Genomic DNA, 18,499 nt, shown 5'->3' with positions numbered 1-18,499 from the left:
ATTATTTTAATAAATAAATATTATAAATACAATATATTTATATATCGAAATTTTTTTTATAAACATTTTAAAAATTTGGGATATTAATTATTATTAAAAGCGTAATTTTAAAAGTGAAAATCAGTCCAAATTACATGCATCTTTTATTATGAATTATCATCAAATCATTTCATATGAGCATAGACGGGACATAGCGTAATTCTGCAATTTTTTTCTTTCATTTGTTCTCAAATTCTAGGAACAAATCCTAGGAACCGAACACGATAGTCACTCTTGTTAGAAATAGTCCAAGTGTGAGTCAAAAAGTCCTACATTTGATAGAAAAGACAAAGTTAAACACTATATAAGAATAAAGACCCATAACACTATTGCCTTAAGGTTTTGGTGTAAAACTGATGTCAAATGTCTTATAAGTGTAAGACTAATGTCATATAACCATATATGACCACAATCTCTCAATAACCATGACTATAAATATAAACTCATCAATGGTATCAGAGTCGATGGTTCGGAGTGACTACTGCATAACCATAACCAAAAAGGGGTCACTCATACACTTGAAGGGACATTGGATAGAAAAGACAAAGTTAAACACTATATAAGAATAAAGACCCATAAGGTTTTGGTGTCAAATGTCTTATAAGTGTGTAAGACTAATGTCATATAATCATATGGAACCACAATCTTTCTGTGTCTACTCACTCTGAACAATAAATCCTTCAAAGCAAACACAACACTAAAGTTTGATTTGAAGGGACACTTCATTGTTTGATTTTATAAGTTGTAAACTTTGGTAATTTTTATTTTTATTTTTTTCATTTTAAAGTATGCTCCTTTTTTTAATCAAGCGTGTTAATAATTTTATACTTTTAGTCATTAATATTATACAAGAGGTTTTTTTGAGAACACTACTTTATAACAAGAACGTGAACATGTGATGACATTAAGTCTATTATTTTGAACTCTCAATTTTATTCTTTTTATGCTTATTTTAATTTCTTAATTTTTAATTAATTAATTAATCAATTAATGGTATGCAATTGATTAGGGATCAAAATAAGAATGTAAAACAAACTTAATATTACTTTTACTAATTAAATAAAAATTATAATTATAAAATGGTTTAAAATCTCTTAAGTGATATTCATGTACTATAACTATTATAATAAGAACATTTAATATACATAATATTTCTTATTTTATTGTATTTTACTTTATTCATGTTTTAATGTGAAAGGTTACAGAATTAAATTTGTGGTACAAATAACGAATCAACTAAAGACGTAATGATTGATTTATACTTTGGTTCGCACTATATCGTCCACTTCGTCTTATACAATACTGGAATAAGCATTGTAGGCACATAACTGGAAGGTTCTAGGAATGATATATCAACCCTACTTTCGACACCTGCAAACCAACAAAATGCAATGAAAAACAGGTGTCAACATTGACCTTAACAATAGAAGAAAGAAAATAGTTAAAAGCTTTGAAAAAGTAAGTTAGGAGCAAGACCTATTTTTCACTTTATGTCTAACAAAATTACAATTTTAGTTATTCAGTTTGGTATAATTAAAAAAACTTTAAAATAAAATCTTACTAAAATTTTAATTTTGACCAGAAAATGACTACATTTTTGCTTCTTCAAAGCAATGAAAATGGAGTGTAAAAAACATGTTCTCTGCTTGCTAGACTGTGTGCACAAAGTGCATTGATTTAATCTTATTTAAGAAAATAAAACGGCTTAAGTGAATAAGGGACTGTACAAGTTATACTCTTCTATTTGCAAGGTAGTTATTTAGAAATAAAAATATTTCATTAAAAAATTTATAATAGATTGTATAATTTAATAGATAGAAATAAATTGCTTCTTTTTATTAAATCATCTACTAAAATAAAATATTGTTATTCAAGAACTAAAGTAATCAATACTCGTTGGAAATTTCTTGTTACAGCATTTATTACGAGATTTTGATTTATCTTACATAACATTTACTAAAATTTCTTACAGTTAACTTTCATAAAAAACAAATAAATAAAACCTCCCACGTTAATATTTTATTTGGTTATTAATGTTCCTAAAATAAAAAAGTATTTTCTTCTTATAATATAAACATATTTCAATAAATTTTTTTTAAGACTTTCATCTTAAACTTATAATCTTGCAACAAAAATAATTAACTTATAGTAAAAGTGGCGTCATTTAATAAATAAAAACTCAGCGTGCAGTCTCACAAATTAGAATGGAAGTTTATTTAGTCATTTTAAATCTCATCCCACTTATTCATTCCATAGATCCATGCTTCCACCCCCAATCGTGACCAAAGGTAGAACTAGATTGTAATACCATTCTATGTTTAACCGACAAACTAAAACTTTTTCCTATAACCGAACAGAACCATATGATAAACAAATCAGACAGTTCCAACAAGGGTCGAAACATTCGAGCTCGATGCATTGGCTGAAAAAATAAAATAACAAAAATTCAGAAGCAACAAATTCGAGCTGCTTCAGCCAAAAATAATACTATTATACTAACAAAAAAAGGAAAAATTTATTATACACTCTATTTTGCATTTTCCCCCACCGGGATCATAAAGAAAAGCATCCAAACCTATCAGTGAACGTGAATGCTAATAAAGTAACCTAACTAAGACTCTAAAAAAGACTCTAAAAGAGCAGTTATACTACCATATGCGTCAATGATCGGACAGGGACAGGAGCTTTAATAAGTCTTCTTTCGCAACATTGGCTTCTTCACGTCTTTTCTTGAAGCCGCATTGAGTCCTGGAGTGGGTATGTCTACTGTGGCTTGATACAAATCCTTCAATCTTCATATAGTGATAGGGGAATGAGATCAAATAAGGATACATGACCATACAAATTCCAAACTAGTTGTAGTTAAGGTGAAAAGGGACAATATCAATCTTACCTTGGCATGCTAATAAACAGTGAAACAACTAGGAATCCAACTATAAGAGGGAATACTGGTGCAGGGGTCAACTCCTGCATTGTATAAGAAATTAAAATTAAAAATATGTACCACACAAAAGCAACATAAGAAAACAGAAAATAGTTAACGACAAGCTTTGAAAAGCAAAGGCAGGCAAAAATAGAAAGAGTGGAGACAAGAAAAAACCTGTTTCAGTTGATCTTCGATCCTGTATATCAGCGGACCCACATGGATTTGAACATTTTTTTCCAAGTCGACCTCAATGATATCAGATTCAAACTTAAGCGAGCTTTGTGGGAGACCAGATTGAAGCTGTAGAAGGTGTCTTCCCTTTGATAAGCCCTTCACTTGGAAGAAGTTAGAAATTGGAAGGGGGAAGACTGACTCTATCTTGTTAAGGTCACTGGCTGACCTAATTTCTACCATCAGATGTTTACGTAGTTCATTTGTACCGTTTCCTTCAACGTGGCAACTTATAATTGTCATTTCCGGCTCCTCGAAAACTATAAAATCCAAACCCTTGATATCTTCTGTTCCAACCTGAGAACATCAACCAACAAGCTTACTACAGGATCACAACAATGACAACAAATCTAAACCCCATAGCTACCGAAAACTAACCTTCACAGCAATTGAATCTGGAGATGCACGTTCTATATTAGAACTGCCTACAGCATCCCTTCTAGCCACTTTGACAACATAGACAGTATCAGGCTGTAGTCCTCTCAGACGATAATTTCCATTGGAATCTGTCACTGTTTCCTCAAAATAGCCTTTTGACTCTGACCGGGCTTCAACTGAAACTTCTCCTTTGGGTTGTCCAGACAACAAAGTGACAACACCAGTAGCACTGTAAGAGTTTATTTACTTCAGCATCTTCCAGAGTAATGTATGCCCAAGCAGAAAAGTGCAAGCCAGAAAAAGAAAGAGAAGGCTATGGCATGTACAGCAATTGAATATAATTACTTGGTAATAAAATATAAAATAAAAAAGAAGTAACATGTTGATTCACAATTTGCTCTGCAGTTTGGTTGTATGTGATTACACTGATAATAGTTCTATATTGTCTGTCCTACTCACCAGCATAATTTATTTGTTTTAAGTCGTTTCATATACAAGGAAAACTGCATGTTTTACATCACCTTGCATTGATTTGCATTTGAAGCCGGATGCAATGTCGCTTAGAGCCTTAAACTTAAATCATACACGCTTGATAGATAAGATTCAATCTACATTACACTTAAGTCATGCATACTTGAAATAGATCTCTTAAATAAACTACCAATCAAATGGAATTAAAGAAACAAGTCAGCATTCGAGAAAATAAAAAAGTAAAACCTGTAGGCTACACGCGTGGCCTGGAAAATAACTTCTCTGGACTCCCCTGCTCCAAGCTCTATTGCCTGTGCTGGAGGTGAGAAAGCATACTCCTAGAAAATAAGACAATAGTATACACAGAATAAGGAAGTGGACAAAGATGTAGCTTTCAGAAATGACCAGTATAATTTTAATCATCAACTTCTAAATAAGCCTGATATTTACAAACACTGCAACTTCTTATTCTTAAGTTTGTTAGATAGCTCACAAGCAGAAAATTACTCACAGAGAATTGTTATATGAATACACAAACAAAACGCAATAATTTAGTCAGGGATATTTTGGATTCATAATCAAATCAAGTATATCGTTAACTGCAAGTGCAGTAACACGTGAACTGGAGTTGATTGATAAAAAGTTGCATGTGAAGGACATGACAAGTAGTATACAACATCATAGCAATTATGTCCAGTACTCCAGTTACAGTATTATTACCTTCAAAACAGGACGCAAATAGAACATTCCAGGAAACAAATTATCAAACTGGAATGTCCCTCCAGTCCCTGATACCGAGTTGTTTCTATAACCATTGTCACCACTCAAAGATAAGAGAACAGAAGGAATGGGCTCTTCAGCATCATCTTTGTGATGTATGTGTACTAAAATTTGACTAAGCTTCTGACAAGTAAAGGAATGAGGCGCAACTTTTTTTAAATGATATCCAGGCTGCAAGTATAAACAAAAACAATAATCAAACAATGTAAGAAACCAAGATGGCAACAGAAACACCAAAGATAAGAAGAGAAAATGAATCTATTCTAGTATATTCTTTAAATAAAGCATTAATTTTACTTAGTTTGTTCAGAGAAAAGAGACTACCTTTGAAGCCTCGACATTGTAACCGATATCATTGTGCAGAGGTCCTGCCACATAGGAACCATCAGTACCAGTGGTTGTTTCAAGAACTAGTTCGCCATTTTTAAGTGTAGTAATGCTGCTGTCTCCAGCCGCAAAAACTCTGATATGGACGCCAGAAAGAGGAGGTGAAACTGATCCTTCAATGTATGCACCGACTTCACAAGAAAATGTAGGAATATAAGCTTGACAATTATCATCTGTCACTGATACCTACGTAAAAGAATTTTGCAAATAAAACTCAGTTAGTCACATAAAAAATCAGTAGAAAAACTAATATTTTGATACTTACTTGATGTTCCCTAGGATAAAATAAAAGTTTCTTCTGCCCATCATTCCTGTAACCGAAAAAGAACAAGTCAATAGTATCAATTGGGTAGATAGAAGTGCTCGAATAAGTTTGATTTCAAAAGCTACAGAGAGGAGGGAAAGGATAGGAAGGAGAAATGAAATGAGTAATTGAAGTATTAAAAAAAACAAGAAAACTACACGCAACCTCCCAGAATCACAGAATTGTGTGCATTATATGCACAATACACTAATAAACACCACGAAATCATAAAAAATAGGTAAGTTAATTTAAGTGTTTACCTTTGAGAAAAACTGGACACAAATAATACAATTTTAAGATTTATCATTTCTTTTTCAAGATATTGGATGTGACTACATAAATTAAAAATGGTAAAAAATAAAGCTTTTGAATAGTTTGAAAGGAATTACTAGTTAGCATAAAATGCTATAAATCCTCTTTACTGAATTATTTTACAAGCAATACACAGTCAATCCTTTCGGATAAATAGGCAAAGATGTAATGAGATAGTTGCTATTATGTATTCATGCCATCAATTTTCTTTCTTGATCCAATCTGCTTCTACACAAGCGATTAAAACTAAAATAGACATTTCATTGAAATTGTTTGAACAACCAGTTAGATTAAATATATGTACCTAGAGTCCCAAGGAACAAAGGTAAGTTTTTCTCCTAGATTGGCCCAAACAGAATACTCAAATATGGCGGTATCTGTTTGATCTTTCGCATGGGACTTCAGTGTGGCTGTGGCTTGATCAATAACACCAGCTCCGTCATGTTTAATATCAACAACTATTTTCTCAGGCAATGCATCAAGTGTGCCAGACTGCACATTTATCTGTCCTTTAAGAAGATACTTTTCTCCAGTAAGGCGAATGGGCTACAGAAAAAGAAAATTATGGAAGAAAATCCTAAAAAGAACCAAATATGATACATGAAAAACTGAAGAATGTAATCACGGATAAAACTGAAGAATGTAATCACGGATATCTGAATGCTCCATACCAATTGAGTAGATGTATTAAATTTCACCGATGAACTCCCAAAGAAGATACACGAGTCAACAAAACTAAATTCGTGTACACCAGGATGTTCTACACATATATGCTGGGAACCTTTCTGCAGAAAGACAAAAAGGAACAGAAATGAAATTTTATGAAGCCTCAACTTACTGGCATCTTTGGATGTGATATTTGTTGTACCTGAATTTTCAAATTCACTATTGACCCATCTGGTTGAGTCAGGTAACCATCAACATTGTGAGTCGAGATAACATTGACCCAGTAGCCTTTTTGAACAAAAAGGATTCCTTCTACGTCCTCAGCACCAACATTTACATCTATGAAGTTCTGTTCCCAGCACCAATTATCTTCCAACGTGACTGATTCAGGGGAACTGTGTTTGACCTAAAACAAATATTATTACAGTGGCCAAAACACACATGAATCAGAACTTTCCAGAAAAAAACTGACATTGGACCACAAATGAAATGGGAAAGCAAAAAAAATATCAACCTCAAGCCTGTATTTTCCAGGAATAACATTTGAAAACTGAAATTGACCACTTTCAGTGGTCAAGCTAATTGTTTTTCTGTCTCCACTATGTTTCTCAACCTGTCTCACCAGGGTAACATATACAAATGGACCACATTTCTCCTTGCAGGATACAGCACCATGAATATTGACCAGAGCCTACAATTATAAGGAATATAGTCAGAATACAACAATATAAAATCAGTGCCACTCTATCCTGGTCTTTGTGGGGACAAGGTCAAAAGGATTCCTAAAGAAAATAAAGAAAAATATATTTAGAGGAACCAAACAATAACTCAACAGTATAGAAAATCTGTAAATAAATAAAATCCAAGTTAAAAAATTTATTCCATTATGTTGAGATTCCATATCAACAATATGACCAGAATATGATAAAAACTAGGACAATTATCTTCTCAAGAGGTAAGAGCTACCTGGCTTCATCGCTTTCTTGGTATAAAATTAAAAAGAAAGTTCTACAATCTCCATATTCAACAATAGATATTACTAATGATTGGATCCCTTTGGCTGCTTCTACTGTTTTTACATTTACAGCACACAATCAGACACAGTTTTTCAAATATGTAATAAATATAGGCCTAAGATGACATTTCTTTCTTTGTTGCTTGTTAAAATTATGACTGTTATTGTATTGTACAGCTTCCATAAAGGTGCTTTTTGGGTGTATGTACCTAGCCTAAGGGTTCAGTGTCATGGATATAACTTTTCCTTGTATTGACATCTCTCTTTGCAGAAATACAGAGAAAATGCATCAGACACAATATTCATAAAATTCAGGTATCAAAGCATTTGATACTCTGTTGCACATCATTGTTCTCCGCAATGTTTGTTTTAGGTAGTGCTATATATAGTGATACAAATTCCGAATCTCTCTGAGTGGTGCTAACAGTAAAATAACTGCCTAAGCAAGTTTCTGATAGACTAGGTAAGTGAATCAAATTGAGGCCTATGCAGAATCAGCAAGTTCTACACAGGTTCTACACAGCCGCATCCCTTTGTCTGCTTCTACTTTTTTACATTTATTGCAGGCTCACTTTCTTATAAGTTAGGCTCTCTTTCTTATTGCAAGCTCACATTTATTGCAAACCTCACCTCATAAGTTAGGCTTAAATTTCAGTTTCTTAAATATTATAATCTGCAAACTTTTAGGCCCAAAAGTAACAACTTTACTGTGCCCTCTTTTTTGTTTCATCTACCGCCCAAACTAAACCCAAAGCACCTCTGTAACTGCCCCCTTTTGCCACCCCAAAATAAACCTATGCACTTCTCATATAACCCTCTTTTACCATCCAAAAAACCTATGTTACCTCTCATAAAACCCCCTTTTACCACCCCTGAGAGCCTTGTTACCGGCCCTCTTTTTTCCTTACCAAATAGCTTCCCAAAAGTTACCTTTGAGCAACCACAACAAATTGACGATTACTTTTGTGCCCCTCCTTTAATTACATTTGGGTCCTTATGAAAGATAATTAAATAAAGAGAATGATGTGTAAAATAATTCCAAATGGCAACCTATAAATGGAGACACATCAGGAGGGTTTTAAAACATGTTTTAAAGGAGGGGCACAGAAGCAGTAACCTCCTTAATTTCATCTTTTATTTTTTTCAGTTTCAACTGTCTCTTCCAATACTCCTCTTGTACCTTTCAACACTCCCTCTTTTCCCTTTTGTTTCAATATTACACTCGCTTTCATCTCTTTAATAATTCTGTAGGATCTTACAAACGCTCCTTTGCTTCCCCCACCCATTCTTTTCATAATTTTGCAGGATATTACAAATAATGTACCAATCTCTTGATTAACAATCTACATTTACTTTCATGATCTTGTGTAAGATCTCAATTTTGACTACCATGACTACATCAATATAGAACTCCAATTTTGATTCCCTGACAGAATTCAGCATGCATGATGCAGGAAAAACTGAAGGAAAAAAGGGAAAAGAAGAAAAATACAAGATAACCTATAGCTAATATGGGTGAAAAATTACTTGTGAAAATTCAATATTCAACAGGGGACTTTTGACCACAACATCGATATAAGATGGAGTAAACATGAGTCCAGCAGCATTCTCAGGAGTTGCAGCAATGGCTGACAAGCGATATTCCCGGGAAGAACCTAGACATAAAGCAAACAATCTGTATATCACTAATGAGAAATGAACAAACAAATTTCAGCAGATACTCTATAAACATCATTAAAGAAAAAAGCAATAAAATTATTTTAACAATAATTTGAGACATGATTTGGACAGTAGCTATGAACCATCTTCAAACACAAGTTCTCCTATGAACTGCAGATGCTGAAAATTGGCCCCTTTTTGACATTTCAACAAAAAATATTCAATATAAAATACTGAAAATCCCTTCCTTAATAACACTCCAGCTGTTTAAAGAAGACTACCTGAGAAATATTATACCATAGGCTTTGAAGCTGCAACAAGTTTCAATTTTTGCTAGTGTATGGTTAATGCATTTTAGGATCCTAAATTCAATTCATAAAAGAACTAGCAACACCAAACATAAATGTGTCACAAATTTAATAGTTTAAAGGTTAGAACTGTCCTCCCAATGCTTGCCACCAACAGATAAAAAAGGACAATAAAATTAGATAGATTTGATGGTAACATGCTGCTTTTTATATAAGCTAACACTACTAGAGCATAAGGTTGAATCTGTTATTTAAAATCTAAATACACCACCTCTTCTCTTTCTGTGCAAGCTACTTGTATTCACATTATATTAAGACACTGTTAACATTACGAAAAGGAAAAAAACTTATTGATTTATTATCACCAAGCTAACATACCTCAAAGCAGAAGTTTCCATTTTCATCTGTTTGCTTCTTTTGTGGTTTCACATTATCAGGTCCATGAGTCAAAGCTACCTAGTAGTACAGATACCAAAAGATCAACATTAACTTTAACATGAAAATGTTACAAAAAAATTAAAAGTACAGAATATGCGTACCTTTGCTTTCAGACCACCATTAGCCATCCTAACCAAACCACAGAGATTGTATGAAATGGCATTGATGTCTTCTATTGAAGCCATATTTGGCAATACCTGAGTAAGAAAACAAACTTTGAAACAAGAGACACACACAGCAGCATTTTTACACCACCTACGAATTTTCATCATCCTACTAAGAGAGCAGTATAATAAACTTAAATTCTAATAAGATTGTCATAATATGTTTTACCATATAATTCTCCAAATTCTTGAATTTGTAATGCTCTTTTTGGGCTTCTATGGTATAGTGCTTGGATGTAACCTAATAAATATAACATAGAAAAGAAAGAGTAAAACAAAAATGTAAATGTAAACGTAGATGGAATGGAACTACAATAAACTGAAAGAAATTATCAGCACAGTCTAAAATAAGATAAAGAAAAGGTAAAAGTATGCTGGCCTAGGCTCTAATTGATATCCACAATCCAGGTAGATTGAAAAAACTTACTCAGATTGATAGAAAAAACAAACTCAACAAATAAACAAGAAAATAGATGTGTCTTAAACTAAAACAAAATAGAATCTCTTGCCAATGAACAACCTAACTCCATCATTTACCCATATTAATTCCAATACCTGATCAAGTTTGTAGTATCCTTGATTATCAGTAATAGACCTTTCATGGCCATCAACTATGATTTTGACACCCTCCACTCCCATGCCATTTCCATCAACCACACGGCCTCCAACAGAAAATCCAGTTACCTGAGAGAATTAACATTGATAGCACATACTTGAGAGAAAATAGCATACACATAACCCCAATAATAGATTGATATGGTAAAATTACAGTGCAATTGTTATGACTGAACCAAACATTTCTCAACATACAAAATGGGAAATATTATAACTTTTCAAAACACTCATATCTATATTTGGTACCTAAATATTATGGAATTCCAATCTTAATTTCCAATTTCTTCTAGAACTGTTTTACGTATATTTTCCGTTGTAAGATTTGCTTCTAATTTTTAATAAATTAAGTGATAACCAGAACTATATGCAACTAGCAGAAAAAAGTTTTCCTTCCACCAGCATTTGCAGCCGCTAACAAAAGCCATCATCACCCAACAGTTAACTGTTTTGGCAAACAGTGACTAAGCTATCCTTGGTTAGTTTGATGCCAAAATATCAAAAAGTAAAGTATAATCATCATCGTCATCATTTGTACTTCACATAAATAATAGGACACTCTGAAAGGGTGACCTTATTTAAAATTTTAAAAAATGGATATGCGCTAGATGAATATGCAATAGAGCTTAGCTAGCATGCCTATGAACATAATGGCATATGTTCAATAATACAACAATTATGTGGAAACAGGAGTGAAAAAGCAGTTATTTATAAAAGATTTTTGGAAATACTGGAACATAATCTAGCATTTACATTTATTTCATTTAATGAAAAATTCACAAGGCATGCAGTCGTGAACTGAATAGTAATACATAATTCAATCTTCTTATTTACCCCACATTGGTAGCACTAGTATTTTTCTGAATGCCACAGGAAACAGAAAGTGGTGAGGGTTAGCATATTAAACATTTTATCCATATAGTCTACCTGAAATTTTTGAGGCACTGTTACGTGCTGATGCTTGATATTAACTGAGACGCTGGGTGGCGAAACATCAAATACTGTATTTTCACCCTTATAGTAGGGAACAAGTTCATAACTCCCTGCATGTTGATAAAAAAGTACAAGCACTGAATTAAGAAAAATAGGTTCTAGCAGCATGTAGTAGCAATTTTCGAGCAAAGCAAGAACATAATTCGCCAAAAAGGAATAGCAACTGTAGAGTAAATACAAGAAATATTTTGGAGTGAAATTTAATATGATTAATGACCAGGAGACTAATTGTCGTATGTATGTTAGGGGTGAAGTTCCAGGTATTTTGAAAACACAGTTGCACACCTATAATTGCAAGTCATCGGTGTTTGTTTAAAAAATTAAAATGCACAAACTACAAACAAGCTGACAAAAACACACCAGGAAAGAATATTCCTTTCATCAATGTATAGGCACCAGAAATTCAACACTCCCTATGGAAACATCAAGAGGGAGTATATGACAGAATAAGAACGCAAATGTGTAATTACCACAAGGTATTGAATTGAATGTGAACTTTCCATCAGCATCTGATGTAGCGTGACAGAGAGCTCTTTCTTGTCGTGGACCAGTAACAATGCCTTGCAAACATTCTACCTCAGAAACATCATCTGAATATAAGAAAATATGGACTCCAACAATCGGATTTCCCTGGAAACAGACGAACCGAATTGGAAAGCATATATATATGATTGAGAAAGGTTTCAATTAAACTGTGAAGTTATAAACCACGTTAAACTGTTTTGGAGGTAAAAACTGATTGAGAACATAAACATCCTTCAACACTCATAAAAATGTGAACAGATGAAGCAAGCAATGCAAACAAGAATATTTGTTTAGCTCTGTGTCACAGACAGTCACAAAGTGGGAGAAGGCTTTGTTGCTATTGTTATCGTATGTTATTGAGATACATAGATCTTTTCACTAGATTATACAATAATTTTACAAAGAAAATTATATTATATAACAATTACAAAAGGGAAGTGTAATATTGAAAATGATTTGTCCCTTCAACAAACATTACCTGAGCAACAACAAATCCACTGATACTATATCCAGGGACAAAGAAAACATCATCAACTACCCCATTTCCAAAGCCCAATTCAATCTGTAACACAATATCGGAAAAATAGTAAGCACATTATGCTAGCTCATTAAATGTATCATGAGAATAAAATGTGACACCCAAGAAATGGGTTGGAACAGAAGGAAAACACTGAAAGCAAATACAATATCCAACCTGTGTTGAACCTTTAACTTCAACTTCCATATCAGGATTTGAAGCACGTAGTGTATATTTTCCTGCAATCACATCAAGAGTGTTGCCCATTTGTTTGAACAATTTGGAGATGAAGAATAGAAAATAATGAAACAATAGCAAGAACAATTGATTCTGAACAAAACTGATGGACAAGTCAATTGGACTCTCTGGTCAGGCAGTACCATTACTTGTGAGAAGAGATAATGAGATTTTATTTAAGAATTCGCTCAAGCAGTATAATAATAATAATGTTAACAAAGACAAATACAATGATTTTCAATCGAACAATTAAAATATCACTACTTCCTACGAAAAATTTACAATGGATATCTGCAAGCTGGCCTTAGGAGGGTGCATACGGAGTGACCTACTGCACCCAACAAATGGTATAAATATCACTACATCCAAGGATATATTAATCACTTTTTTATTATTGATTAATTTTGGATCAACAAAAAATCATTTTTCATCTAAAATTGTTAATGGTCTAACAAAGCATTTTGAAAATATAAGGAATTTAAATCAGATCAGCTAAAATTTCAGGCATTTCAAGCTTAAATTTTAAAATTCTCAATCCAAATACAAGGTATTGCAAGTGGCTTTCTCTCGGACAATGCATAAATTTGCTAACCAAACTTGCAACAAGTGTAACATTTCGCCTTGTGTCAAACCAGGTAATTTAATTTCCAACTAAATGCTAATATATCTCCTTGTCCATTATTGCACTATCATTTGCATATAGGTGAATTGACGGGAGTATTTACAAATACAAATTGCCCCACTTATCTTATAGATCAAATTTGTGATATATTTGTGTTGAGACATGAAAATACCCTTCCTAGAGGGAGACACTACAATTCACAAAAAATGTTTCAGCCTCCCAAGTATTTTTGTCCTAAAATCCTTTGCTAGATGTTGACTCAAGACTTATTCCTTCCAATCTCATCACTGATAACCATAGTATCACCTACATACACTAACAATCCAATCATTTCCTTTAAAGTTATAGGATCAAGTTTACCCGTTTTATTCAAGGACAAACAAGATACCCAAAGAGATCTTTCGTGGAAGTTGTAGAAGTGAACAAAATAGGATAGAGAAAAGAAAACATAGGACTCTTATATCTCAAGACTCTTATATCACACTATCAGTATTTCTTGTAATAAACCTATACAAATCAACTCTGATGTATAATAACACAAATTCAACAGCTTTGTGCCTCTCCTTTTTGTCTTTTAACGCAACAAAAAGATAAGAACTTCCGTAAACACGATGTCTAAGGTAGTTAGTAACAATCATTAAATGCTCTATTTCCAACACCACTCATTTCAAAGTGCCGAAATAGATAATTTGTAAACATTAAACATAATTACCCAGCTAAAATTTCATTCATTTTTTTGGATTCAAAATAATTCTGATCACGTAATATTAATTAGACAATCTCATTCACCACCAGCTCATCTGGTTCATCCTGGACTAGTTCTCCATCAATTGTTCTCACCTCCAATGAAATCATACTTTTTGTGTGGAAATTTGAAACCAATTCTGCATATCAGTAACCGTTTATATTTTTAACACAACCATATCTTCATGCCACATAAATATTAATCCTATATAGATGAGTCTTGGACAACTACTTATATATATGTAGTAATGATATTAATTTCCATTAGTGAAAGGCTCCCTACATAATAAAAGAATTGAAAGCTAATAACTTTCCAACCAAAGTAAACAACTAAAAAGACTCCCCTACCTGGAATGATATTTGTAAACAAGTAACTCCCTGATGATGAAGTTGAGACGGAAGAGACAAGATCCCCAGAAAGGGACAATAATTCAACATTTACATTTGATGGGCCTCCATTTTTAATTGAACAGCTTTCTCCCCCTACAGCTCCCACAACTCTACCAGATATAGTGAACCTAAAATATAAAAAACTTCGAAGATAATTTCAAAATATAGAGCATAAGCAAGCATGGCATGCACAGGACATACAACAACAATAACGATAGCCTAATTCAACTAGAAATTGGTTACATTCACCCTGACACTCCTTTCATTTTTAATAATATGCTTCGAAATAAAAAACCATGTGAAGTTAAAAAATCAGAATAATAGCCTACCCTGTGAAACGAAAATTTATATCTTCATTGCCATTGCAACCATTATTGTCAACCACCACAGGAACCTGTAGGACAAAGGGGGGAAACAAATAACTGTCAGAATCATAAAAATAATCTCATTACATCAAGATTGAGAAAGAGAGAGAGAGTGATCATGCATGCAGATTATAACTTATAAATAACTAACCTTTTCTGGATCCCATGTCCATCCTGGAGGTCCATTAATTTTAATTACAAAGGAACCCTGTGATGAAAATAATTGCATTGAGAAGAACTGAATAGTGAATAAGCCTCTATGGCATAGATACGCTATTTCGTATTTATGTTGACAGAAGTTGCCCTAACATGCCTAAATGTGTACAAATTCTAGTAAATTTTACCTTGTCATATACCGGAATAAAATAATATCCATTTGGAGCGCATTGGGTTCTATCCTTTACCAGTCCATCCACAGTTTGAAGCTCAACCTACAACAAATGGATCAATTAAATGTTTGTTGGGTGCAAATTGAAATGAATACTTGGATGAGCAACACCACATCTTTACCCAATAATAGTGTAGTATATGGCAAAAAGGACGCCATAGGAATTTTTTATGAATGTCTTGTCTTTCTATAACAACTTAACAAGCAACTGAAGACAGTAAAATCATTACAGCTATTGTGCAAAATAATTAGTTAAATCAAATGGGACCGGTGGTAGAGTAAAGGGGGCATTTGAAAGAATTTATGGGGAGCTTATTGGAGTTTATGAAAATGGCATATGACTCTCATACGCTCTCCTATCTCTTTTTAGCTTATTCCAGTTAGATTCATAGGTCAAACCGATGACATAAGGCCTTGTGTAATAAGAGCTAATTGAATAACACTTTGGCCCAGTTTAAGATAAACTTCTGCAGAAATGCCTACCTAGTTAAATCTATGGCATACGCCCTGGTTTACTTAAAGCTTAGCAAACAAGTACCTAGGTCTTGTATGAATAAACATCTATGCAAACACTTATACTAGAAGAAAAATGGAAAAGTAAAATAAATTGAATTTTTCCCATGAGTTAAAATCAATTTGTGCACTCAACTTTCATAAAAGCTGTCTCATCCAACCTTTCCAAAAGCTGAAGTAAAAATATACTTATTGTTTTCTCCTATAAGTACTTCAGATTAATACAAATCTTATGATATTTGGCTATATTGATAATGATTTCACAAACTCTTTGAATCTCCAATATGGTCCGAACCTTCATGTTTTGAGTTTTCTTCTTTCTTAACCTGTTATACAGTCTTGACACCCTCCTTGTTACACAGACTTCTCCTAATAACTGTGTCCGGCGTGTAGTCATCTCCTTTAGCCACTAATGCATAAATACCAATGATAGCGTCCTTAACACCTTTTTCATGATTCCAATCCTTGCTAAACTATAGGAGAGGACTCCATTTGTAGGGTTTAGCATGGTTTAGAACAAATTCCGTAGTTCACTAAAATTTAATAGAATATATGATGTCGTCATGGCAAAAAGGATTATTTTGAAAATGGTATCCAAATTCCAGTCTTTATGAAAGGGTTGCTGAAGAAGATGGCCACCTCAAAAACCATCTTTGGGAGAAGTTTGCATAACAAGGTGATGACAAGCTATATCTCAACTTCAAGAAGATGAGACCGCCAAATATAGCTTTGGAGATTACAAGAGATTTATGCAAGCGCTATCAATATACCCAAATATCACGATGTTCTTATTCTTCTTTCTATGGTTGTCTATTGTAAGGATAGCTTATCAGTAATACTACTTTTTTTACAATTTTGTAGTGAATATTACCAATGGGAAAACATAAATTGCTGCTAAGATAGTAGAACCTGGAAAAAAGTGGTAGAAGAGAAAGGAATTGGATATTGAAGGAGGCATGAAAGGAATTGCTCACAATAAAAGTTTGAGTTCCTTACACTTTTCAAACATTTTGTAAGGGAAAATTATTCGTTTGGTAAGAGTAGGGCAGATTACACGCACTTACCGTGACATCGGAATAGTCCAACTTGGTATCAGTTTGTTTTCTCGATTTTACCAACGATGAGCTCGCCTGCGATAACCAGACTTAGTAAGCAAAAATAAACATTGAGCAAATATTACAAAAAAAAAGGCAGAAAAAAAAGAAGTAAACATCACACCAAAATAAACAAGCGAATTCACCAGAGATAGATATGAAACAAAGAAACAGACTAAATCGGCGTTTCAATTCTTCCAATGCATAGTGAATTACAGCAAAAATTTCAGATCCGTGCACTTATTTTCCCAATCCAAATGCTTGAAAATCAATATCGCAGTTTCTAAGCATCAATAGTAATACTAATAATGACTAAATCGGTGTTTCAATTCTTCCAATGCGTTTTTCACTGCAGAGGCTGATAGAACTGCACATTACTTTACCTCGACAAAACCACCGCAGCCATAGATGGAATCAGCAGAAGTAGCTGAAATCCAACAAGTTGCGATGAATAGTAAGCATAGAAAAGCATCTCCGATCGTCATTTCGGATCTGAAGCTCGGCGATGAATTCAACCTAAGCTAGAGGGACAGATCTGGAGAATCATACGAGTATTTGTGTTTATTTATTTAATGGAGCCACAGCCACTTCACTCTCAGCTCTGAGAGGGTTTATGGGATTTTGGAACAAACAAAAACCAAAACGACCACAGTAACAAATATTTTCCATCACAAAAAACAATTTGGAGTGATGGTTAATTTTGAGAAAATAAATATATTTAAGAATTATCTATTATGTTTTTTTTTACATTTTTCAATAATATATGTTGAAATATTTTGTAACTAATTAAAAATGTATATAAATATTGCGATTTTTTTAATATACCTAGTAATTTGAACAATATTTTTTCTTCAAATGCAAATAAACAAGTTCGAAACAAATGCACGCATATCTGTTATTTAGTAAATAATGATTTACTAAATATACATTAAAAATTAGTAAAATGTTTAAAATATCACTTTCTAACTTTTTTTTCTTTAAATATACGCTTTTATTTCTTTAAATATAAATGGGTTGAATAGGGATGTCAACGCTCTTGTACAATATTAACTCTCCGTACTTTATTTGTTGAATAAATATTTCTCTCATATTTGTATTTACATTTGTTATATCTGTGCAAGTACATGTTATGCAGACACTCACATATTTTTTTAATATTTATGGATATCTGCATATTTTTTAATATTTACAGGTACCCGCAAATATCTAAAAAAGAAAATTTTAATATTTAATAAACAAATTTAACTATAAATTCAAATAGAAATACTATAACCCTTGTAAATTTCAAACAAAATAACTCATTTAAATAGTGTTGAAAAACAGTTTACAAATTTTTTAAAAACTAATTGATAAAAATAACTCAGATTATGATGTTTTACTATTTTTTAAAAATAAATTAAAGTATAGCGGGTACGAATATT

At 32.8% G+C, this 18,499-nt stretch overlaps 1 protein-coding gene across 1 annotated transcript; it reads right to left on the bottom strand.

Annotated features, from left to right (window-relative positions):
- Positions 1-2,422: 2,422 nt before the first annotated feature.
- On the bottom strand, positions 2,423-17,712 carry LOC114182321 (nodal modulator 1). Its single transcript, XM_028069178.1, has 27 exons — positions 17,462-17,712; positions 17,049-17,114; positions 15,428-15,514; positions 15,235-15,291; positions 15,048-15,112; positions 14,677-14,846; positions 12,903-12,964; positions 12,687-12,770; positions 12,154-12,313; positions 11,618-11,733; positions 10,634-10,762; positions 10,248-10,319; positions 10,016-10,111; positions 9,851-9,932; positions 9,037-9,164; positions 7,009-7,185; positions 6,697-6,900; positions 6,500-6,613; positions 6,133-6,374; positions 5,478-5,523; positions 5,150-5,398; positions 4,766-4,996; positions 4,292-4,383; positions 3,575-3,803; positions 3,140-3,493; positions 2,933-3,006; positions 2,423-2,831 (listed from the first exon to the last, which is right to left on the bottom strand). The coding sequence occupies exons 1-27, from the start codon at positions 17,561-17,563 to the stop codon at positions 2,726-2,728; spliced, it is 3,594 nt and encodes a 1,197-aa protein (XP_027924979.1). The 5' UTR covers positions 17,564-17,712; the 3' UTR covers positions 2,423-2,725.
- Between the last annotated feature and the right edge of the window lie 787 nt (positions 17,713-18,499).

The sequence above is a fragment of the Vigna unguiculata genome, chromosome 1 (assembly GCF_004118075.2).
Source record: "Vigna unguiculata cultivar IT97K-499-35 chromosome 1, ASM411807v1, whole genome shotgun sequence".
Taxonomy (NCBI): Eukaryota; Viridiplantae; Streptophyta; class Magnoliopsida; order Fabales; family Fabaceae; genus Vigna; species Vigna unguiculata.
Note: the sequence above shows the minus strand (reverse complement) of the source record. Positions and strands in the feature narration are given on the sequence as shown.

What these genes read in the sequence shown, in the direction of transcription:
- LOC114182321 (XM_028069178.1), bottom strand. Translation starts at nt 17,563, where the DNA reads ATGACGATCGGAGATGCTTTTCTATGCTTACTATTCATCGCAACTTGT. An exon ending in TTAATACATCTACTCAATTG is followed by an intron (nt 6,375 to 6,499) that starts GTATGGAGCATT and finishes CTTTTTCTGTAG; the next exon opens with CCCATTCGCCTTACTGGAGA. An exon ending in CAGATTCAATTGCTGTGAAG is followed by an intron (nt 3,494 to 3,574) that starts GTTAGTTTTCGG and finishes TGATGTTCTCAG; the next exon opens with GTTGGAACAGAAGATATCAA.